Source organism: Anser brachyrhynchus (genome assembly GCF_964034855.1).
Source record: "Anser brachyrhynchus genome assembly, chromosome: 24".
NCBI lineage: Eukaryota > Metazoa > Chordata > Aves > Anseriformes > Anatidae > Anser > Anser brachyrhynchus.
In genome coordinates, this window is record NC_137717.1 from 3,248,292 (window position 1) to 3,273,633 (window position 25,342).

Below are 25,342 nucleotides of genomic sequence, written 5' to 3' on the forward strand. Positions count from 1 at the left end.
ACATTAAGGTACGCACGAGCCCTTCCCGAGCACCAAGGAGCACCCTCTGCTCCTGACGCAGGTTGCCAGCAAACGGCACACGCTGAGCCTGCATCCGTATCAATCCCTCCTGCCTCTACAGACTCACTTTCTGTTATCACCAGTCATATAAAATATGAAGCTGTCCTCACTGCCTTCTCTCACAGGAGCTATTGCCAGGCTGACCCCCCCCGACCAGGCTGGCACATCCAGCCCCCATCCGTCTTAATTCCATTATCAAGCCGAGCAAGTCACTGGTTGTTATGTTCCAAACATTTCATCGACGCATCGGCGGAGATGCGCTTCATGTCAGCACAGCAGGAGCGACAGGGAGAGGCTTTGTGCGAAGATGCCCGCGTCCCCCAAGCACCCTGGGGCTCAGCACCCAGGGGAACCTCTGGGTGCTTCTGCTGCCAGCGAGCTCGCAAGCTGGGGATGAGGTGGGCTCCTGGAGACCCAAAAGCTTCTGCACAGGGGTCCACAGCACCTGCTTGTCCCTCCTGGGGCTGGAGCAGAGGGGCTGGGTGCCCCCATGCACCCACCAGACCCTCTCTGCTGACCGAGCTGCCCCAACAACCCCCAGCAGCACCCACGTGGTCCGTGCCCACCCGTCCCATCCCACCAGCAGCAGGATTTGGCCATGCAGGCAGTTGTCCACATCTCAGCAGCCTCAACAGCAGTTCTCGTCCCTAGGGCTGACTTTTGGGTCTCCACACTGCTTTTGCAAACTTTTGGCAGGGAAGGAAGCAGCCACGAAACACCCCTCGGGCTCTCAGTACCAAGGAATTGACACCGGGAACCTTCTCCGGGAGGGCGAAGGAAAGTCAGGCAGCAGCCCGAGCGCTCAGCCTCCGCTGAGCTGTTTTTTCTGCTCAGGTGAGCACATCATTTCTCGCGCTTTCTTTATGAGGTGATCCGGCAGCTGGGTGTGCAGGCAGGGCGGGCGCAAGATGCGAGACGATGCCAGCCTGCACCCTGCCCACCGTCACCCTAGGGAGACGGCGGCTGCCGTAAGCTCTGGCAGCAAATCTGCTCAACCCAAGGGACCCTAAAAGCCAAAAGATGGGAGCTGGGCCCTAGCAGAGCAGGGTGGCTCAGCTTGGATGAGATAACCAAGAAGATGCAGCGCTGAACTCCATAAAATCACTAACAGCGTGGAGAAGAGAGTGCTGTTATTCAGCGTTTCGCAAAACACAAGGATGAGGGTGCAGCTAATGCAATTATCAAGCAGCAGGCTTCAAACAAACAAACAAACAAACATTCCCTTCATACAGCATGTAATTAAATTAAATCCCAGACACAGACTTCGGAGCCTTTCCCATCTCAGAGACCTTATTTCCCTGAGCGCTGCAGCGAGCATCGTTCTCCGATTGCTTCACAATTGCTTTTTTTCCCCCCCCCCTTCAACAAAAAGCTCAGCATCCGCGCTGATGCCCTGGAAGGACGGCTGTCAAGGAGCGCACGCAGACAAGGACAAGTCGCCGCAAAGCAGACAGGGCACCTTGTGCAAAACACAGCGCCGGGGTGAAGTTCCAGCGGTATATTGAGCTGCTGAAAGCCTTGTCAACACACGGCCTCGGGTAATAGAGAGGCTCCCGCCTTCCCCGTACATGCTGGGTTTGCAATCCTGCCTCGTCTTATTGCAAAAACTGTAATCAATACTGTGCAGGCGGCGAGCGATACGGTTACAGAGCCCCACTGTGAGGAAGGGAAAGAAATCTTGTCCAATCTCCGTGCCTGTGCAGGAGGGACAAAGTCAGCGGGAGGGAGAGATCGATACGAGCACCGGATCAGGTCCCCGCTCCTCTCATCTTGGTGCCTTACCTACCAGGATGGGTATTCCAGGCTGTGCCAGCCTAAAGAGAATTCAAAGGCAGTTTTTGTGCTGATTTTTTCTCTAATAACCGTTTTTCAATAATACTGCTCAGCAGCCTTCAGTCCAACGCATTTCCAGCATCCCTGAAACCTTTAGGACAACACTACTCTATAATTTTAGCTCTTGTTAAATAATTTGAGAAGTACTGAAATGAAAACCTACGTCCAGAGGCTAGATCTTTGTGCGTCTCCAACAATGAGCTCTTAATAGCTGAAATTAAATTCAGTGATTTAGTCTAGAGGAAAATTAAATACCCGAGTATATTTAGCAAGGCAGGCCTGAAATATCAAAATTCATTCAGCACCAAGAATACACTCGCTTGAATTCAGTGCCACAGCAGCACTGAAGAGAAACTCATTGCTATTTATGCAGGAATTTTCCTCAAGGACACGCTAAGGCAGGCACATCCACTGAGCCAAGTGCAATTTACTGTTGTCTTTCCCAGTTCCCTGATGCACCTCCCAAATTACTCCCGTGCCGAGGGCTGGCCGACCCGCGTGCCCAACGCACCCCGCTCCTGCCAAGGGCTTTAGTCCATGCACAGCTCCCTTCGCCGTGGGCAAGACGGGTTTCCCTCTGTATTTCAACCGAATAGTGGGTGTCCGTCCAGCAGCCAGGTATCTATAACCTTAAGCCTGACAAGAATTCCGCAAACGAATTGTGATGCTTGTAATTTTCTGAGTAGTTTGCTCTAAAATTAAGTGTCATAGAGTAATTTGTGTCTGGCTCTGCCACAATTTCCATAGCCATAATTATTTCAGACACACTATAATACAGCAATATAACATGCAATCCAGAATAATAAATATCTCCAAGCTTGATCATTACTCCAAAAAGAGAAAGCATATTTTACATGGGCGTTTCATCTGCACAACTGATGGAAAGCGGCGTCTACCATAAGGCATCACAGCTTCCCCGGAGGCTGCTAATGGCTGCAGGGAGGCGGATATTCCAAACTCATTCAGCACCACGCTCTCCACACCTTACAAATGGTCACTTTGCTCCAGCCGTGCTCTGCTACAACCCAAGACCCAGAAGGTGAAAGCCAAACCATAATTCAGGGAGGAAACCGAAGTATAAATTTCCTCCCTAACTCCTCCTTCAGCAGCAGATTTACTCCCTCAGCCCCCTCTTGATGCGCTGCCCTCGTTTCACATCCATTTCCACCAGCACGGCCACGGTGCACCCAGCTCCAGCCCCGATGAGCACCGCTAAATCTGAGCTTCAGCTCCGTCCCGCGAGCAGACCATGGCTGTGCAGGATGGAAGCAAAGCCTAGTGCTCGGTGCGGAGTCCCGGGAGAAAAAAGAAATTTATTATGCATAATACCCTGGCATCAGTCAGAGGATAAAATAAACTCCAGGAGCACATGCAGGTTTGTAAGCTAATGTATAAAAGATGAAACAAATCAAGAGCCCCAAGCGCTGTGCATTTGGATCCATCTTTTTTTGTACTTAAATGGAAAAGCAGACCTCAGGCTTCAGGAGGTATCTGTGTACTAAATGGCAGAATATTGCAATTTTTTATCCTAAATCTCTTTAATTCTCAATCAAACTATTTATTTCCCAACTGAAGACACTGTAGAGACACAACGTTTTGATGGGACACACACAACGGAGGAAGACACACGCACGTTACGTGCTGTGCTGTGCCAGAGCCTGGATGCCTTTTTACACCAGTAAGTGCATAAAAAGATGCGAGAGTAGGGCCGCATCATCGACCACGTGCCCTGAAGGATTCACGGCTCACAGGGACCTGTGAGCCCTGCACCTCGTCTGGGGACGCAGAACACCAAACACCCGCATGTGCAGCCAGGAGGAAGGAGGCACTGACACCCCAACTTCCCCAGCAAGGCAATACTTTGGGGGAAAGAGTACATGAGGGAAGACAAAGAGGTTCCCCCCAGCTGTAGCCAGCACAGTCTCCCTTCATCCCAACAGCCTACATGTGTGCTGCTTCTGTTCCTACCACTGGAGGGGTCATTTTTGGTTCCTATTTGGCATTTGAATGCCTGTAGTACTTTCAGCTAGCATTTATTTATCAGCAGAGCTCTCGCTTTCCAAAAACAACTTCCTGAAGCAGACAACCCCTGCTCAGAAAGTCTCCAGCTCATACATCTTCAGATGATTTCCGTCATCATCCTCTGCCACCAGACAAATTCACATGGCCGATTTCTGGAGTAACACGAAGGACTCGCAGTTGGTTTAATGCACTCAACGCTCTGCAATTCCAGCCCGAGGCTCTCCCCAGGCACCTGCAGCAGGAGCATCGCATCGCTGACCGCCAGCCCCACGCAGCAGGGCTGCTGACATGCGGGGCAACGTGCAAGGTGAGCACACAGTCCCCGAGACCTGCAAGGACACCAGCCTTGCTCGCAGCACTGTCATCACGAGAAAGATGGTAGCTGTAGCTCTCAGAGCCGGGTCATCGGTGTTTTCTTTTTTTTTTATTTTAAATTGATGTCTGCATTTCATCAGTATAAGGAACACATGTGTCTGGGAGGCACCAAGTGAGCCCAGCAGCAGGGTGGCAGCCGAGGCAGGGCTGCTCCCCAAGCAGGAGCAGCCCCCAAGGCACAGCAGCTCCCAGAGCCATGGCAGGGTCCTGGGGCTGCAGGCACAGCTCCTCTGCTGACACAGTCCCAGCTCCTGCCTTCGGTGCTGCCTCCCTCTGCATCCCCACCTCGCAGCGGACACAAGGACTGCACAATTTCATTCCCCGCTCCCAAAGAAGGGCGAGACAAGTGCCTCCGTCCAGCACAAGCAGCCGGGTATCAAAGGCTCTTCACGGACGTCTCAGGAGACCTCTGTAAAGCAAACGGCTCCCACCTCAGAGCCATCGCTCTCTCCACCTTCAGCCTGTGATGCTCAGCAGCGCAAAGGCAAGGAGTCGAAGGGGAGGTCCAAGGGGACCCAAGCGGAAAGACTGCTCTTTTAAAAAAGCAAACACTTGCCCTATTTTAGTGCATCCCTTTGGAAAACACAAATCAAGGACTTTTACTGTAATCTTGGGTTTTGCAGAAAAACGTCCTGCCCTAGCCAATTTCGAGGAGGACGGATCTGGCCGTGGGGCAGAGGCACTGCTCTGCCCGGTGATGCTCCCTGGGATCTTTTCGGGCAGTTTCTGATGAACCGCCCCAAGCTCACTGCAGCTGCTCAGTGCCTGCCATGCAGCATCCAGCGTGCGTTACATTTCCTATCACCACAAGCAAAGGCTGCTTTCTTCTAACTGCCCCCCTGTGCCTTCCACCTCATCCCTCTGTTTCAAGACCAGAAGTGCCAGCTGCTCACCTCGCAAAGCCCCAAAATCCTTCACACACTCGTACCAGGGATGAACAAACCAAGGATGGTCCCGGAATGCTGGGGAAGCATCGCAAGCTGCGCCGGAGGCACCAAACCTGCCCCTCCTACCCACACCAAAATCACTTGAAACTGCATTTTAAAAATCCCAGCAAAGCACTAGCAACTATTTTCTCCCTAAAATTGGCTTCAGTAAGATCATCCCTGCACAGAAGGGATGCAGCCCGCTACGGGCTGAGACACCGGCACAGGCTGCCCTGGCAGCACAGCGCCAGCTCCCACCGCTCCCGTCAAAAGCAGAGGGAAATAAATTGAGGAGACCTAACTACAGCCCAAATTTACGTCTCTGTCAAAGAAGAGTGGCTGACAGCTATTTTTGGAAACCGGTCTCCATCATATTAATTCAACGTCTGGTTGAGGTTGTCTCATTTGCAACAAAACTGGCTGGTAAATATTAACCTTGGGCTTTGTTGAAATTCTCCTTGCAGATATTACAAGGGATCGGGTGGAAGAGATGAAGCACAAAAGACAACTTCACAGCAAACACCAGGCAGATCCTCCGCATCACGGTTTCATTTACAGAAGCTATTGCAATACCCTGCAACGCAAATGGCATGAAGGGGCCACGGATCATGCCTGGCAAAATTAAGGGTAAAAGACATCAACGCCGAGAAGCCAACTGCCAACGAAATAAGGATGGACAGATGATCATCCACAGTGCAACGAGACTTTCCACCTGCCCACCACGCATCTGCTGGAAATAGGGTTTAAGATCAGAGTGAGCACAGGCCAGCAGCTGGCTATAGATATATATTAGACAAGAAAAGCAGTTTAAATGTATTTACAGTGACAGAACCTCTCCTCTTATTTGAGCGTAGATGTTAAACAGATGCTAAAGCTGCTCGCTTCCACCCTAGAGACGGCTGCATTTCAATGATCACCGAAATGATTCATCAGAAATGTGCAAACCCAGGAAAGCCTGTCAGGTACTCCGGGATTTCTTCAGAGAAATGGTGTTATATAGGAAGATGGACAGTAAAAAGGCTTGGCTTTATTGCAGCAGTAATTAGCACTGCCATAAATCCTATTAGTCTTTTTTCATCTCCCCTAATTTCAGTGTGAGGATACAAATGTTCTCTCGGCAGCAGGATGATTTCAGCACCTAAATCACCAGTACAAGGAGCTTTGGGATTTCATTCAAATGCGGATTCCCGAGTTCAGCAGGAAATAAAGCTAATGCTTCCTCACACAGAAGCCCTGCACTTCCCCGGCCTCCTCTTTATGCTCTGCTTCTGCCACAAAGCTCAAACCCAGCCCAGCCCTGCCTGTGACCCTTCCTCTCACCAGCGTTCATCCCCATCACCCTCGTTACACCAACGGCTCCTGTAGCAGCATGCCTCAGCCCCATTGACCAGTTTGGCGGGGATTCAAACTGGCCAAAGGCCCCCAGAGTGGAATTTACCCCGTTAACACGACCTGCACAGCCTCGTGGCATCACCCTGTCCTTACGGAGATCATCAGTGCACACCCGTGCTCCTGGAGCAGAGGCACCTGCCCTGGAGGTGACTCCTCATTCACTCCTGCCATCCCATTTCCTTTGAATTCAGACCCGGTGAGCTGCACCATGCTCTTGGGCTGCAAGAATCACAGCAGAGACCACAAGAGGATGCATCAAGCTCACTCCCAGCACAGCCCTCTTACGGACCACGGCGGAAGAGCCAGCCCTGCTGCACGTCGCCCGATTGCTCGAGCATCCTCCAACACCCACTGCATTTATCCACCTCCAGCTCAAGGGCTTCTGTCCTTGTTGGGGAATTTCTGCAGCCCGGGATGCTTTCATCAGGAATCTTTTCAAGTTACTCACATAGTGCCGTGCTGATGCAGAGCTTAAAAAAAAAAATAAAGACACATACACACACGCATAAAAACTTTCAACTCTTAAAAACTATTTTCTGATATTTGACCAGACATCAGACGCTGCTCCGCAGAGAGTGACTAATGACCTGCTTTCTGTGAGAGGGGGGAAAAACTTAATTATGTCCATTAAATTACTTCAAATATTTTTCCTTAGAGAATATGAATTATTTAAACTCAACACAGAGAAACCTGAAACATTAGCAAAAGCCTTCTGGGACTCACTATGTAAATTCCCACTCCAAACAGATGGGGAAAGCATGGCGAGCTGCCATGCAGCCACTGAAGCAATGAACAATGCCGAGATTTCAATTCGATAGTTTTAATAAGGTCTTTTAAAGGAGGGCACTGAGTGAAAAGCCACTAGTGGGGCAGGCGAAAGCCTTGTCGGGGTCAGGGGGAAGGGGCACAGCCGGCACCGCTGACGCCTCCGCAGCCTCACCCAGCTCCGTAAAAGCTGGGTTCCTCCAGCAAAGCTCGCTCCCCTACCACAGACCCGGAGCACCCTGTACCTGTCTGGGCCATATTTACCTACTTTCCACCTACCTCCAGCCATAGAGCTTAGAGGCTTCAGGCTCTGAGCCGCCTCTCCAGAGGCCGCAGACCCAGCCAACAGACCCCAGACACCAAAGGGGGCTTCTCCACCCAAAACATATTCACACCAGTACAGTCAAAGTGGCTCCAGTCACACCAGTCCCTCCGTACAGGCCCCACGCGTTCCTTAGAAGGACATCAGCAGGAGGAGGCCTCACCCCGCACGCACCCCCCGCCCCCACGGGCGCACACCCCGCATCCCACGGGCGCACAGCCAGAATCACACCCAGCTCCTGCCTGCCTTGGAAAGCCAGACCGATCCCTCACAGCACCGGGTCCACTACAGAGACCCCCGTGAAGGCCGGGGTTAGATCTGGTTTTACAGCTGTCATTAAAGGTGACCTCGCGAGCTGTAAAGCCACCAAATGATTACGCTGCGTCTAAAGCACTGCTGTGGGGGTATTAACGGGCTCGAGTAATTTTACGGCTACCAATAAAGCTCGGGGAAATGCCTGACGGCATTCAGAGTGCCGGCACATCTGCCCGGCCAACACCACGCTCCAGCCACCAGCAACACACCCCACGTCCCCAGCTGCCACCTTCAGACAAAGCTCTGGCTGTTAGCGGCAGACTCCCAGTTAGCTAAATGAACAACGTCACTGACCAAGGGCACAGCCACCGCTCCAAGCCGTGCTCAGCACCCGGCAGAGGAGCGCAGCACAGCCACCGGCTGCAAAAGGATGCGAATGGCCACGTTACCTCTGCACCTCCCGTCCCTCTCCTCGAAGCCGGGGCCGCACACGCACTTCCCGATGGGGACCAGCCACTCTCCCTCGGCGCTGCAGTGCATCCGCGGGGGGTTATCCACGTCCACCTGGGCATGCTCCACGCAAGCGCCCTTAACTTCCACCAGCGTGGCGAAGGCCGTCTCTGCCACCGTGTCCGGAAAGAGCGCCAGGTTCTGCAGGGTGGCGAGGCACTTCTTGTAATAGACCCGCACAGAGACGAGCGCCACGCAGGCACCCACGTCCTGGAAGCCCAGGTGGAAGCCTTGCTTGCTCAGGTGGCCGATCTCCCGCAGCTCCGTGTTCAGCTTCATCTTACGCTCACCCAGGTCCCCCTGCGTGAAGCTCTCGTCCGCAGCGATGGTGTCGATCTTCGTGTGCTTGCTCTCGTGGATGCTACGGCCCAGGTCGGAGTCGGACTCGACGTAATACAGATTGAAGGTCTCCTTGCAGGTGCCCATCACGCCCGGGATGCTGTTGCAGTCCCTCAGGGTGAACTTCAGCTCGATGAAGATCCTCTGGCCGTCGCGCCTGGCGATCCAGCCCGTCTGCAGCCAGTTGTTCTGGTTGGGCTCCATGACGTTGCAGACCTGGTAGGTGCGGATCGGCTTGTAGTTCTCATCCACCCCGCTGATTTCTTCCCACTGTGGAAAGAGCACAAAGGCTGTGAGAGCCCAGGGGCTGCTGTCAGCGAGAACCAGCCGCCCAAGCAGAAACACAGCCATCGCTATAAATACCACCACCAAAAGCCTCTCCACCTACCCGGCCATGATAGCACAGACACTTGAAGTCCCCGATCCACCAACAGCACGAGCTGTGGGCACGGGGCTGTGCTGCGGGACCACCCAACACAGACAGGGAGAGGGCAGCAGCCTCAGCCCTTCTGAACCCAGGGCCAGCACGAGAGCAGACACATCAGCTGCTGAACAGCCCACAGGAGGCCAGCATCTCCCACACGTGCCTGAGACTTTCCGTCCCCAGGGACGCACATCAGCTCAGCACGATGCAGCAGCAGCTCATCTGGGTGTTGAGCCACCCAGAGAAGGCAACGATGGCCCAGGACATGCAAGGCCAGTCGTGCCACAGCCCAAGGACAAGTACCTTCACCAGCAGCAGCTTCTGTCACGCGAAGTTTTAGCTGGAACAGGACAAATCCTCTGCCTGCCAAGCGCAACGGTTTTCCCCAAAGTTACCAGCAGAGATTCTGATTAGCAAAACGATGATTCAAACCTCACAGCCTCAAGGATGACCTGGCAACTTCCCAAAGCAATTCTTTCTGGGGGTAGATTTATGCCAGATTGCCAAACGTACCCAAAACAGAGTTTCTTCTGCAGACTAACAGCTGGGGAACGCAGATGACTCCAGGATGTATTGCCATCCACCCTAAAAGCTTTGCTTCCTTTCTGGAAAATAAACCTGAAGCAGCGAGGAACACAACTCTGGCTTTCCTGCCATTCCCTGCCAAAAGCAGCCAGGGACCATCCCCGGCAGCACAGAAGGGAGCAGATCACACAGCCCTGGTGCGATGCAGGATCCCAACGATCCCATCCCTGTCCCAGTGCTTCCAAACACAGCGAGATCCCAAGAAATCAAGCTGGGGCACAAACCACAACACACAGACTTCACTGGCTGGTGTTTATTCGCTTATCTCAAGAGCTTAACATGCATTCTGGGGAGGCGTTGCACCATTAACACAACCAATACCTGGCCTCTGGCTCTCGGACCCCTCCACAAGCCGGTGCTCACCCAAAAAGCACCGACCGCTGCCAAGCAGCCACGGGCAGCCCCTCTCCAGCCCCACCACGCCAGCCCCACGCTCTTACCCCGTTGGATGGGTGCGAGGTCCAGCCCAGCTCTGCTTGCGATTCCTTCGAGTCCAGCAGGACAACTGCGGGGAGGACAACACGTTAACAAGCCAGCTCACCCACGCGTGACGCCCTGCAAAAATCCCACCCCGTGGGCAGCTCCTGCCACAAGGTGCTGCCCAGTACCGGCGCTGCGGGGCTGGGGCAGAGCCGGGGCTGGGGGATGTGCAACCAGCTTGGAGCAGGGTCATCCCAGAGCCCAGTCCCAGCAGGTACCGATGGCACTTTTGAGACCCAAATTTCCTTGAAAGCCTGCACCCTAGCTTCTCAATAAGTCTTTTTCCACGGAACAGCCAATCCTTTGCGTGACATGAAGATGCATTTCCCCTGAAGTCAGAGTCCCGGGAGCTTCCCACAGGCAGCGAGCAGAATCGGTCCCTGCCCAGCAAGTTGTGCCTTGCCCCAGCTCCACCACGCTGGGTGCCACCCGTGTCCTCCGACAGTCATTCCGCCAGCAGGGCCACCCGGTACCCGCACTGCCAGCGGCGAGGGGCTGCGCTTCGGGGGATTTTGGTGGCATCCCCCAGTCCCCTGCAAGAGCTCCGTGAGAGCGGGGACCACCACAGCCCGGCTGCGCACCGACCCCAGGCAATGCGCACTGGGGAGATGCGCCCCGAGCCCCGGGGAGATGCGCACCGGCTCCGGGAGATGCACCCCGAGCCCTAGGGGAGATGCGCACTGGCTCTGGGAGATGCGCCCCGAGTCCCGGGGAGATGCGCACCGGCCCCGGGGAGATGTGCACCGACTCCGGGAGATGCGCACCGACTCCGGGAGATGCGCACCGGCTCCGGGGAGATGCGCCCCGGCTCCGGGGAGATGCGCCCCAAGCCCGGTGAGATGCGCCCCGAGCCCTGGGGAGATGCGCACCGGCCCCGGGGAGATGCGTCCCGAGCCCCGGGGAGATGCGCACCGGCCCCGGGCGCCCTGCAGCGCCTCCCCAACCCCTCGTTTCTCCGCGCTCCGGTCGCTGCCTCCCGCACCCCAACCCGGCTCTCCACCCTCCCCGCGGTGCCCCGCGCCCCCCCCAGCCCCGTTCCTCCGGAGGGCTCCCGAGGGGTCCCCGCTCATCACCGGGGGCTGCACCGGCACCAAAGCGAAACCCACGGAGCGCCACCGGCACCCGGCACCGAGCCGCGGCGGCACCGGGCGCTGCAAGCCACCGGGGTACGGGGCACGGGGACGCGACCGGGGGGACACCGGGGGGGTACCGGGGGTCGCGCCCGCCCCCCGCCCGGCTCACCCTGCTCGGCGGCGGCGCGGGGCAGCACCGGCAGCAGCAGCAGCAGCGGCAGCGCCCGGGGGAAGCCGCCGCCGCCGCGCGCCCTGGCCATGGCGCCGCCGACTCCGTGCGCCCCGCGCCGCCGCCGCGCTCCGGCCGCCGCGCTCCGCCCCGGGCCCTCTCCGCCAATCCCCGTGGCCAACCGACGAGGGGGAGGGGCCTCGAGGAGCTCCCGGCCAATGGGAAGGAAGGGCGGGGCGAGAGCGGGCGGGAGGGGAGGAGGGAGGCGATGTTCACTCTGAAGCCTACTGACGGCCAGGCGGCTGCTCCAGGGGGGCTGGGGGGCCCGGAGGTGCCCCGGCGGGGCTTTGGGGTGCCTGTCCCCGCTGCCACGGGCTGGGGTTGGCCCCCCCACGGCAGCCAAAAGGCTGCTGGGGCATGCGCAGCCCTTGCTGGAGCTGAGATGCGGTGGTTTTGTGGTCACAGCCCTAATTAACTGGGCTACAGGCACCCCCGCTGGATGAGGTTTGCCTCCTGCTACCATTAACACCCTGTTCCCATTTCGAGGGGGGGGTGTGTCCTGCTCGACCCCACGCAATGGCCACTGCATGACCACAGGGACAGGAGAAGGCAGAGAGGCTCAGCTGGCATGAACGCATCTGCCTGCAGCGGGGCAGACTCCAGGCACAAACAGGGGCCCTGTGCTGCCCCCACCGTGCTGGGGTGGGTTCTCAGCCTCTGTCCGCTGCAACCTGAAGTTAAATGTGTCCAGCAGGTCCCTCTGTGCTGATCTCTGCTCCTGCCCTGGCCCCACCACCCCTGTCTACGCTCTTACTAAATGCACCTGACAAGGTCAGGGCTCTGCACCAACACTCACGGGTCTCACTACTGCCTTCACCTGCACCTGGGAGTGCCACGTTCATGTCAAGCCTCCGCTCTGCCTCTCTGGGCTGGAAGCAATTCCAGCTTCATCTCAAGCTCCCCCAAGCTGCTGTAAAAGTCAGAGTGGCCAAAAAGGAACACCAGGGAAGCGCAGCCCTGGGCAGGGCAGGTCCTGCCCACACTGCACTGGGCTGCAGCTTGCAGACAGCCCGTGGGTGCTCACGGACCCGCAGCGGGGAGGAACTCAGCGTGCTTCAGTTATTGCTAACTGTAGGTGCGCAAGTCCTGGCAAAACGTTGACAGGCTGAACGCCCGTCAGCCTCCCAGCTGATGGCTGTACAACCCGCCGCCAAAGCCTGCTTATGTAGCAACACTTACTCCTGGGGGATGTTCCCCGCGCTGTGATTATGTGCTGTCAGACGTAAAACATTGCAAGTCGGGAATAAAAATATTGAAGCTCCAGCTGAGGCAGCCAGAGCCGAGGGCTGGGTTGGGCATGAAAAGAGAGGTGCAGTGAGGTCTGCTGGAGACAGGAGCACGGTGACAATGCCCGCAGGAAAGCTGGCAGGGGACACGGCGCTGCAGGAAGAGCAGCAGCTTGTATCCGCACCAACTCGCTGTGCTGAACCATCTTCAAGTGTTAGGCACTAAAGCCTGGGTTCTGCAGTGCCTCACACATGCATAAGTTTACCGGAGCAAGTAGCCTATTGAAGCCTGCTGCCAATCAGGCTCAGATTTACACGTTGCATAATTAGATTAATTAGATATGGTGATTGCAGTTCATTTGCCTTGTGCCCCAGCTTCCAAGTACACTCTTCCTGAAGTCAATGAGACCACCCGTGTGAATAAATTTAACCATATGCAGAAGTCCCTGCGGGATCAGGAATCCCGAGCAACCTAGGCACCAGCTCAAACCCCCAAGGGCAATGTTTCTTTAATCTCATCTTTCCAGGCATTTTTTTAACACCTAAGGCACATTTGCTTACGGGAGGTGTGGGAGGCATTGCGTCTGAGAGCAAATCTGCTGGAAACCAGAGGCTCTTGGCCAGTTGAGAGGCAGGTGCTGCTGCTGCGGCCATTCTGCACAAAGGGAGGAAACGTTTTTCAAGCCCAACGAGTATTCACAATCGGATTTGACAATATGGACCTCTAACACTTCTGCTTGCTCTCCAAGCCTGCCTGCACTCCCCTCCCGCCCCAAAGCACCGACCCCACGTACTCCAGCTCAGCCCTTCCAACCACGGTTCAGCTGCAGCATTACTTTTAGCCCAGCAGATCTGGGGGTAGGGATCTGTAAGGGGACACAGGGAGCCCAGCTGGATGCGTGCAGCCAGAAGGTGTATCCAGCCCTCTCCATGTCTCAGCCCCCCACCAGGAACACGGCCACTGCATTTCCTCAGTGTTAAGCCAGGCGGCAAGAAAATCCCCATCCATTTATCACTGCTCTTCCCGATGGGAGAGCTCAGCTCGGACCCACAGCCCAGCCCCTGGCACACCCCGGGGAGTCAGGTAACAAGCTCACATGATTAAAATTTTCCCTTTATCACGTCACAGGGCAGGGAAGCAAAAGACGGGATTTATTTATAATCTTCCTCGAGTGGGAACCGGAAGAAGTGACCCATTATTACTGGAGGTTTTTCCAGCCACCCAGGAAGAAAAGTGATATTTAGTTGTCGTTAAAGACTCATAACTGCATAACAATTTCATGCTATGTTAACTTCGAGGTTTTCTTTCACATATAAATTTTTAAGGAGTAAAATAGAAAAACCCAGGCACTTGACCTTTAATCACAGTTATTTGTGTGATCAGTCAAGTGTGGGAAAAAGCTAGTTTGTGCTTGAAAGATGCCCTTTAAAACTAGATTGCTCTAATATGACACACGACTCACATGCCGTAATATATGGGATCTTGCTTACCAGCCTCTGGGGTACAACAGCCTCCCATTTAGCATTCACACACAGGATCTTGCTGTTGGTACATTGGAAGGTATTAATGTCACGCACCAAATCAATACAGACCCTCGGGACAGCTCCATTTACCAGCGAGAGACCCGAGGGAGGTGTATGCCTTCACTTCTGTTGAGGAAACTAACAGGGAAGAGGATTTCCAACGTATATGGAGGATTTGATGTTGGAGATATTTCACTGGAAGAAGGGTATATCATGCTAATAGAGTACAAAGCTTTTCCATTTCTCTGAAATATTATTCCAAGCACTTACAAAAGCTTAATATTAGAACAGCCAGAGGTATTTAATTACAATTTCAAAGTAACATGTTGTGTTGGGGAAACGATCTCATGAATTTTTCTTTGGCAAGACTGGATGACTAAAAGCCATTGCTGGGGTGATCGGCGCAGCTTCTTAAACTGAGACGCTTGGATTTATTCATTATGAGGCACAGCTGAAAACCGGGGACAGCCCCCTGAACCCAAATGGGGGGCTGTAATGCCAGGCCAGTGCCAGGGACATGTCCCCAGCAGGTCAGTGAGCTGCGCAGGGGTGCTGTGCCTGGGAAGAGGGAGCGGGACAGGGATGCTGTGCCTGGGGACAGGGAGAGAGACAGGGATGCTGTGCCTGGGGACAGGGAGAGAGACAGGGATGCTGTGCCTGGGGACAGGGAGAGGGACAGGGATGCTGTGCCTGGGGACAGGGAGAGGGACAGGGATGCTGTGCCTGGGGACAGGGAGAGGGACAGGGATGCTGTGCCTGGGGACCAGCCATCTCTCCAAGCACCAGCATAGCAAGGATGGCTTCTGTAAGCAAAGAGGAATAGCGGGCTTGTCCCATCCCCTCTGGCACACACACCTCCCCACTCAGGAGCTTCCCTCGCCCTGCCACAGCCACGGGACGAGCCCGCAGTGCCAGGAGCGGGACAGCAGAGCCGCCTGCTTAGCCAGGCTTCAGATTGCCTCGAGAACTTCTGCAAGGAGCTGAGGCCAGCGCAGCCCAGAAAACATGTAATTCCCCGAGCTGAGCTATTACCTGCTGTAAGTGGCGGCAGAAGGATAGTTCTGAAACCACAGTGAAAATAACCCTCCTGGAAAAAAAAAAAAAAAAAAGAAATCAATACCAACACCAAGGAAAGAGCATCAGAATCCGAGACCATCAATTCCTGAGATAAAGAGTTGAAAGTCTCAGTGGGAGGACAGCCAGATCTAGACTGAGAAACAAAACTTTGTTTCTTTTGCTGACAAATGACATTTTATGCGGAAGGACAAAGGAGCCAGGAGGACGCAGGCCTCCGCATGTGGCTGTAAGAGCTGCCCTTGAAGCAAGGAGGAGCAGGCAGAAACTTCACAGACGCTTCTGCACCTCTCCTTCCTCTTCCACACTTGACAGGATTTTCCTCCGAGTGAAAACAAGAGATTTGTGCAATTTCGTGCCGTTTGGGGCATGTCACGGAAACATATTTCAGCAAACCTTTTGCCACCCTGCTCTGAAGAGGTGACCCCCTCGGGAGGCTCACCCAGGGCTCGGGCACTGCTCCCAGCACCCAGCTCAGCCCCAGAGCAGTAGGACAGTCAGATCCGCACAGCCTGCCGTCGTGGGCTGCAAAAGGAAAAGGCTCCATATGTACCAACTCCTTTTTACCTTCCACGTTGTTTGTCTGGAAATAAAAGCAGCCAGAGCAACGCGTTTGTTTTTAACGCCTTAATTTTTCTGTCAGATGCGTGCTCTTCCCTTCAGAAGCCCCACGTTATAAATGTTTTGCAGCAGCTCTTTAGCTTTTAAGGTAATCATATAAAAGATCCTTGACTACATAAATGCGGCTAATCTGGGTAAGCACCTTTAAACATCTTTACATTTCTTGCTAATGGATTTCTAGGCAGCCCACAGGGATCCGCGCTCTAGAAAATAACGTAAAAAAATATAGTAAGCGTCTAATTTTTTTTTTTGAAATGCCTCAGATTTGTCATAGATTGAGAAAATCCAGAGCTCTGGGCAGCGTAAGATCCTCATACTTATATAAGTAATGCTCCATTCTGTCATCACGCACAGGAAACCCAGCCTTTCACTAGGGGCAAGCATCCAGTCGATGTTAAGTTCCAACTCAACTGGAGACAAATTACCACCCGCTATTAATTAGAGCCAGGCAGGAGGGATCCAGGCTCTGCTCGCTGGTGGCAGCACCCGCAGGACAAGCTGCCCTGAGCTCGGTCCGCACGCACAGGGAGCGAGCCCTAGCGGGGAGGGAGCCGCAGCAGGCTTTTTGCTGTGCAGAGCCAGGCAAAAGGTGAGCTCAAACCATTTTTTCAGGAGCGGTTCCTCCCCAGGACTCTGCTTGCTGCTTACAAAGGGCTGAGCCTGTCGCCTTTCCCTCCTGGCAGAGAGACACCAGCAGGAACACGGGGCGGAGGGTGGCATTGTCACCTCTCCGGGCTCCATCGTGCCCCGACGCTGTAGCGCTGAGCACCCCGCGCTCCTCCTGCTCCGAGCATGGGGCCAGCCCCAACGCCCCCGGGAGGCAGAAAGCACCCTATTTTAGGAGCTGTCTGATGCAATTAGCTCTGCGGAGGAGGAAGCCGGAGGAGTGCAGACGGGCCATCCAATTCTGCAGATTTATTACTGGAGTTAATTAGGCTCCCCGCGCTGCTCCCGGGGGACAGCTCGGTGCCAGTGGCGCACGGTGCCGGGGACGCACGGCAGAGCCGGAGCACGAGGTTGCGGCACAGGGGCCGCCTGGGCAAGAGCCACGCACAGGTCACCCAGATCAGAAAGGAGATTTCGAAGGATTAGGAAAAAAAAAAAAAAAACAAAGAGAATCGGTTATCTGCGAGGAGGTTTCAGGCAGTCACACCTGTCGCATCAATCTCCGACAACACAAGTGACACAAATCCAGTCACATCCCAGCCCCTAACGGCAACACGGATCCTGGCACGGTGCTGACACCGGGCTTCAACGCACGGAGGAGAAACACTCACTTCTTTTTTCTTCTTCTAGGAGAAAATGATGGCTTGCATTCACCAGACCTGCCTAGTGCTGCTCCAGCAAACCCAAGCCAGCACATGGACAGGCAGCTCTGCATTTTGGGGGGTCCGGCACTGGGACCCTGCCCTCCTCGGGCACAGCATGGCGCATCCCAAAATGATCCGAGCAGGCAGGGGACGGGGCCAGCACGTCCCCAGGGCTCACAGCAGCCACCACACAGAGCACGAGCTCAGGGCAGTGGAAAGGAACGAGAGCCTCTTCCCTCCCCAGCACCATCCTGCCCTGCCGGGAAGCTTTGCTGGTGGTGCTGAGCACAGGGCAGGACCCCAGCACCCTGCCTTTGCACACACGGGCTTCTCTGCGCAAACAGACCCTCTGCTCGTTATTTTTCCTACTCTGGTTGAAACGCAGCATTTCAGGCTAAGAGCTCAGGTGTCTGAGCCTCTGAGAGCTGAGGTCTGTGATGGAAATGATGATACACCTCGAGTATAATGGTGCAAACAGCCATTATCATAATTTTGATACCAATTACATGTAATTTGAACAAAGGAGTTGTCCTAGCTTTGATTTGCTCTCCTTGTATTCCTGGCTGGTTTCATTAAAATCACTTATAGAGATTTGCAGCAGTTCTGTTTGAAGTGCTGTCATTAGGGTTTTCATTTGCAGTGGCGTCGGAAATAATTTCCCAGCGGGCTGTTTATGTTTTACAAAGGGCCGTGCAACGTGGGTCAGCATTCGTGGCCAGACGGACGAGTCACAGAGCCAGTCCTGCCAGCCGCAAGGCAGCGTGTTCCAGTAACACCGCGCTGAATTTTGAACCCAAATCTTTCTAAATTAAAACCCCACTGGCCAGGCTGTTCCCTGCTTCGTGCCTGCACCACCTCAGGCGGGGAACCCCAAAGCGTTAGCACTTCTAGGGTCTGGATGTCCCTGCTCCACAGCGTTTCCCCTATTTATTAACAGCTTTTTCACTTTTAAGTCTCTGCACTGAATCACCATTCAAAATCAATCACCAAGTTTTCTAACTTTATTGGCCCTCAATAACGTGAAAATAAACCTCCCTTAACGAGACGGGCGCTGAAGCTGCTCGCAGCACGGCGTGCCGCTGCAGATTCCCTGGGGGGAGCGCAGCTTCGGCTGCCCTTCGGCAGGCAATCAGGGATGCGAGCTGCGTGACGCGCCGATGAAGAAGGAAACACAGGGGCTCGCTCCATAATGCCGTCCCCACCAGCCACTCACCAATTATTCCTCAGTCAGAGCCCGAGGGTGACGGGGAGGGCACGCAGAGCGAGTTCTTTCCATTTGTCCGTGATAGAAGAGGGGAATGCACTTTGCAAATGACAATTAGCAATTTGCTCCAGCTGGGGCTAATTCCTAGATGCATTTTACTTTCCAGGACTCAACACTTGGGCAGACTCTAAATCAGGCACCAGCACGCTCTGTCCAGCTCCGTTAAAGCTCCCTGGTAATTACGGAGCGCTGGGTGAGCCATGGAGAGCTGGAAGCCTTCCCAAGTCCGAGGGGAGCCTTTGCCCTGCTGCCAAAGTGCTGGGCTGGATGCGGCCCCTGGGGAGGGACCCCTAGGGAGATCCATTGCATGGATCCCACCGGCTGCATCCCACTGATGGGTGCGGAGCTCTCCAGCCCCACACGTGGCCCCGCACCTCCCCAGTGCGTGTTACTGGTGGCCAGGAGAAGCGGGGTGGGAGCACGGCCAGCAGCGCTGGAAGGCAATAAATCCTAATTCACTTTGATTATAATGGTGCGCTCGCGTCCCAGGGCGAGATTGCCATGTAGGTTTGCAAAAATACTGCTTAAATAAACAGAAAGGGAGGAAATGTGGGAGAGAGCGTCCAATCTGCATTATAATTAGGGGAGAGAATAACAAATGGCAGAAACAACCTGTTCCCAGCTGCAGCTGCAGTTTGTTCCTGGTGCATCTGAAAGGCCATGCACCATCCATAGCAGGAGCCTTCTCTGGAAACGCGTGAGTGTTTCATTCAGGAAAGGCGGCAAAAAAAAGAACATCTTTCTGCATGTATTGCAGATTCCCCTACAACGAAGCATCGGAGAGTTTTCTCAAGCCGGCCGCTCACTGCCGTGCTCAGAGCTGGGAGTCCGGAGGCAGAAGCAGCGGCCTGAAGCCCACGGAGGGTCACGAGGGGGAGAAGCAGAGCGGTTAGCCTCGGGAGCTGGAGCTCACCTTGGCACAGGGCCGAGCCCTGTCCCTGCCCAACACCGTTCTCCTCTGTCCCTGCCCAACACCGCTCTCCTCCGCACGGAGCTCGGAGCTGCCAGGGTCACCACCTGGCCACCCGGAGCTCAGCGGATACACTTGGGCTTCTTCAAACCCAGCCTAATTTATCTGTAAACCTTCCTAATGAGGCTGATAGCGTAGGAATGGCGAGAAAGCAGCATTATTATCTGTAAACAGCAAAGCCTGACAGCATGTTTAATCACAGGCTGCGTAACGGCAACATCGGTGGAGGACGAGATTAGACACTTCTCCAATTAGTCATACATCAAAGGCACGAGCGCCGAGCCTGAGAGTCACTTAACCCACCAACAAGAGGAGCAAAGACCCTTTTTTTGCTCACCGTGGGCTCAGGGACCAGCAGGGCTGGATGCCCCCAGCTCCCCGTGTGCATGGGGATGGCACAAAGCAGAGCCAAGGAGAGCTGCAGCCCCCCCGTCCCGGGCACCTCTGCTTCCTCCCAGCTCTGCAAGCTCCTAACAGGATTTTGCAGCCTGTGGTGGTGTGCTAATGGGATAGAGAGGTAAAGAGTTCATCCTCCTCACTTTTCTCTGCTGCTTTCCTTTTTTCCCCCCTCAGCATCTCTTTCTCATCCAGGTCTTCTCTGGCTCACCTTTCCAAGCCCGAGCACTCCTGAGGTCTACAGATTAAAAGCGCTAATAACAGCCAGAAATTATTACGAGCCCTATTTATCACAAAGCAGATGGCATCTAACGGGCAGAAGCCTCGGGAGCCACGGCCACAGGGCTCCAAGAGATGCTGGCAAAGCCACGGGGTTTCTCCTTTGCCATCCCGTGGGTGATGCAGCGGCAGGACGAGGGGAAGCACAGAGCGGGGAAAGCAGCTCCAGCGGGACACTCACCCTGCAGCACCATTACCTGCAGCACGCAGGCTTCCCTGGAAGCTGCAGGTGCCCCAGGATTCAGGCTGTGCCCTGCCATCGGGGCTGCCCCAGCACAAACTGCCTGGAACCACTGGATGAGCCAAGCACCACAGAACAGCAGGATGCGGCCCCGGTCCCAGGATAACCGGGGCTGTGGCAGTCCCGCTGCCAAGCCTGCTTCCACGGCAGGCGAGATTCCAGCACGTGGCCCCTCCTAACGCCAGCATCCTGGTAAAGCCAGCAGCTTCTCTGCGGTGGAGTCCAGGTGTTTTGATTTATCTGTGAGACATCTTATTATCAGCCTCTGCAACAGAGGCTCTGACCTTTCACGTCAGGGCCTCTTTGAATTTACTTCCTGCCCCAAGCTACAAAAGCAACTGTGAGAAATCAATTTTCTCTCCTCCAAGACCCCCCTAAGCTCCCCAAGAACTTTTAAAGGGCAGAGGAGCCATAAGCGGGACATCTCTTACCGTTACAAAGGTTCTCCATCACGTTAGGTTTTGATTAATCAGCCTCCTGCCCTCCCTTCCCTTCTGCAGGGAGCACCAGCGAGCTCCTGAGCCCCGCTGCACAGAGGGAGAGGGGCCCGGGCCCCGCGGACATGACTGGCAGCGTCCCCTGTCTGCCAGCTGACACACATAATTCAGACAAAATATTCATTTAAGACCGTCTGAGCCATGGTAATAAAGCAGGCATTATGACAATATGGATCAATAAGTCCAGAGAGGATCCTTTGCTGAAACACGCCGCGATTGTTCAAACCAAGTCTTAATTGTGACAGGAATTGATTTCTCTTTTCTAATATCCCTGACTTTTAATTAAAAGGTAGTTAAGCTGGCGATACATTTCCAGGATCATTTGGAGGCAGAACAACATCAAGGAGCGTGCATTTGAAATGCAGATGCGGGGCTTTGTTAATGCAAGATGACGGCGACAGGTTTCAGGGCCGCTCCACGGGCAGACCGGGGCTCCCTGTCCCAACACCCTGCCCAGCTCCAGTCCCCAAATGTGCCCACAACAAGGAGGATACAGGGACCAGGGAGTGCTGCAGCCCCTGGGGAGGGACAGGAGGAGCTCCTCCAGCCTTTAATTTTTTTAATTTCCAGGAAGCTCCCAGTTGGCACGGGCGGCAGCGGCACAGCAAGGCGTGAGGGAGCCAAACCTGTACGAGCCAGACGCTTCTCAATCACCCTCTATTAGACTAAAATGGGCCAAAGTGACTTACTCTGAGTGGAGGGAGGCCATTAACATCAGAGACTCCATTAAAAGGAGAAATGGGCCTTTTATCTACTCATCAAGAACCATAAAGGAAAAAAAACAAAAAAAACCACCTTGGAAGCCACCCATAAATCCTCTGGGAAACCCTGGCCTGGAGCACAGGGGCTCTGGCACTGTCCCACCTGCAGGCCTGTGAGGCCTGTGGGCAGTTTGGCACAATGGAGCCACAGATGCCCATATAACAGGCAGTGGCATCACACCGTGTGTCTGAGCCACCTTTTGGGGTGGCCAAGCAGTCCCTCGACGGCGAGCAGGGCTCCAAGGACAGATGCCAGCTCTGCCCGCAGCAGCCCACCCATCCTGGAGGCAGAAGCCCCTCTCCTGCCTCTGGGCTGTGGGGCTGCCCTCTGAGCCAGAGCTTTGCAGGATCAGCCCTGCCCCTGCAGACGGGACCATTATCTGCCATAACGCCAGCTTTAATAACGCAGCGTTATCAGGACTAATCAAATCTCCCCTGCATTACCATCCAGGCTGGGTCCTGCTTGGCAAACACGTGTGATGCTGTCAGCAAAGTGGCATTTGGGCCGGGGCCATAAGGAACCGAGCGCTAATCCAGCAGCAGCCTGGGGGCTGTGCCATGCCCACAGCCCTGAGCTGCCACCAGCCCCACAGCCAGGTCTGGCCACAGACATGGCCTAGGCAGAGGATGGGGACACAAATGTCACCGCCACTGCAGCTTGGACCGTGGGGCAGGTGGGGACCTGGCCACCCCCAGGTCAGCCAGGGGAGTTACAGAGCTCAGAGCCCCAGAGGAGCAAAGCCCTCACCTCAAGGCTGAGGTTTTTAACCACAGGCATTCCTCATCATTCCCCATGATCGCAAGCAGCTGTTTACGCTCTTTGAAAAGCTTTTTCCCTTTACCCTCATAAATGAGCACAAGCACCAGTAAAGAGCTGTATGGTGAGCTGCTGTATCAGTTCTCATTACAAGGCTTTAGAGAGAGCAGTAATTACATCTCAGCACTGGAGTTCCCTGCACACACACCCTCCTCCATGCTGAGGAACCTGCCAGCGTCTTGCACCGAACCAGCAGCAAGGAACTGGGAGCCACACACAGCAGGGAGAGGTCCAGGTCCCGAAGCCTCTGCCTGGGCATTGAGAGGAACTGAGGCAGCTTTTGGACGTTGTCACAAAATACATCTGGTATTTATCCTGCTGGTGGGTGTCTGAGCGGTCAGACACCGTGGCACATCCTGCTTCCCCGGGAATGATTAAATTAGAGAGTAGAGGTGCTTGAAAGCCTGCTCCTATTGCCAGGAAAGACGAGCGAAGAGGAGAAGGTTCTGAGAAACATCCCTCCCCGCTCTTCTTCCCCAGAGCTGCTTGTTCATGCCAGTTAGAAACGCAGAAGCATCACCTTTACAAATACACCCCGTTCATTTTATATTATTTGACTCATCAAATCTGTCTTCCCCTAAAACCGCCTGCCTACAAAGAGGAAATCCAGCAGCAGAGAACGTGAGCTCTTCCCAGGAAGGGTGATGCTGTCTGGCAGGGCACCCGTCTCCAGGAGGAGTGGAACAGCCCGGGTAAGCTCCAGAAGAATTGCTTGTGTTATAATACCTCTTCATGCTGTTAAGCTTTTAATTCATCTGGCTTTGTTACCTTGGATATTTTGTTCTCTAAATTAATGCAGCCCCCAGAATGATAAAACCCTTCATTAATACCATTGGGTTATTGCCTAAAACAACAGCACATGATCTGGCACTTTTTAGTTTGATTCTGCTGTCACTTGGGACAGGATTAGAAGGAAATATATCTACTAATTCTTCCAATATCCTTCAGCAAGCATCAGTTCAGACCAAAGAGGACATGAGATGCCAGTGCTAGTAATTGGCAAGAAGCTCTTCACTTGCAGATGGTCGGAGACCCTTGATGGCACCCCAGGCTTTGACATAATTATCGCAGCCACAGAGCAGCTGCCAAACAGCACAGTACTTGAATGAAAAGGAAGAGAGCTGCTTAATCATACAGCCTCTGCTCCTAAAAGGGGACTTTCATCCTTGCTCAAATCCTTTGCAGGGGTGCTGTGGGAAGCACAAATCAAATATCAAGGAAGGGGCTTACGTGCAATTAGTGGCTCTTGTTTCTCAGACAGAAATTAGCATTTGTGCCCTTGAAGATGCGGAGGCAGTGCCACCTCCTGCTGCAGGGGAGCAGCTTGGGCCATTTTCTGCAGGCCAGAGGTTGTGGTGGGGACACCAGAGGGGATCATCTTAGGATGCACTGACAAGCTCGGGTCTTTCTCCAGTGCAGCTGTTTCTAGCTGATGAACTCCCTTTTCAGCAGAAACTGTCGCCAGGCCAGAAACATGGCATTGAACTTCATAATAACGTATTTCATCCCAGTTCCCTCATTCCTGCGTCTTTCTCCAAAACATTCCAGTATCAGCAAGCCATCAACACCTCCCAGCTCCGTGTCTGCAGCTCTCTTCTTCACCCAGCTCCTACTCACCTTCCCTTTCTTGCTCTGATCTCAGTTTTCATCCAACAGTTTCTCATCTGACTGAAACGAATGCAGTTATCTCCTGCGCTCCTATTTAGCAAAGTAGCTGCTTCCACCCCTGCCCTGCCACGCTGTGCACAGCGCAGGCCGCCCAAACCGCTTGCCGAGGAACCCACAGCACATTTTATCCCACTTTCCACTTACTGCTATTTTTCTCGGAGCTGTTTATAATCCAACCAGCTCAAGCGTTGCAGTGGCCTTTCCCAAAGCAGCCAGAATTTTCTGGCCGGACACCTCTGGCTTTGTGTCAAGCTCTGTTTTCCCAGCCAGTGGGTCCCAGTGCCTGCCACTCATTAAAGCTCGCAGCACCCGGTCCCTCCTCGCAGCTGACAGCTTTCTGGGGCTGCTGGCACCCCTGCGGGAAGGTTTGGCCTCACCAAACACCTGTGCTGCTCCCCTTAAGGGAATGTAGGGATCAGATCTAGGATGATTTCCCATCCGTCACTTCCCTATAGGCACTAGGAGCATTACCTTTGTACTACACAAGCATCACTGGTACAGGGCTGGGGGCTCCGAGCATCCCAGCGCAGGGAGAAGCCTTGCCCCGGCACTCGGCTCAGGGTGCTCTCATTTTATGCTTTGTTTTCCCTTGTAACTCTCCGTTTCCAACCTTGTAACTGTTAACTCTCAAAACCTGACCTTAAGCCTCGCTAAATGAATTTCGCCTCTCTGTTACCGTAAGGGCTGTGCGATGCTGGGAACGATGCTCAATCAAGGCAAGCTGGAGAAGCAAGGGGTCTCCGCAGGGCACGCCGGGCACTCGCGCTGCCAGGCTGCGGTTTGCTTTGCCAGCACAGCCCAGCAAAAAAGGTAAAAACCAGGCCAAGAGCAGGCTGTGGGCCCCCACATGCATCCATCCCCCCATAAAGAGCAAGAAAACCACATTGATGTCTGGGGAGGGGAGCGCGAGCGGAGCAGCTAGCGACCGCGCAGGCTTCAGAGAGCAGTAAAGTAATTAAGTATTGACTGAGAATGTCCTAAGCGAGCCCCGGATGCACATTACGTTCTGCTTAACTTAATAATTACCGTATATATTATCCCTTTCCGCACTCTGTCTTTATTAAGTTAAAAGGTCTGTAATTAGCTACTTGGTTTAAGTGTAAG

At 54.3% G+C, this 25,342-nt stretch overlaps 1 protein-coding gene across 3 annotated transcripts in view; it reads right to left on the bottom strand.

The window, feature by feature from the left end:
- The window catches only part of EPHA10 (EPH receptor A10), a 41,938-nt gene extending 30,275 nt beyond the window's left edge, over positions 1-11,663 (bottom strand). For 2 of the 3 annotated variants that reach the window (XM_080567362.1, XM_080567361.1), the window contains exons 1-3: positions 11,531-11,663; positions 10,249-10,313; positions 8,400-9,069 (exon numbers count right to left, since the gene is read on the bottom strand). In XM_080567362.1, the coding sequence (XP_080423488.1) occupies positions 8,400-9,069; positions 10,249-10,313; positions 11,531-11,621 (826 nt within the window). In that variant the 5' untranslated portion in view covers positions 11,622-11,663. Of the gene's footprint in view, positions 1-8,399; positions 9,090-10,248; positions 10,314-11,530 lie in introns of all 3 variants that reach the window. The other variant, XM_080567363.1, reaches the window with a different exon arrangement.
- Between the last annotated feature and the right edge of the window lie 13,679 nt (positions 11,664-25,342).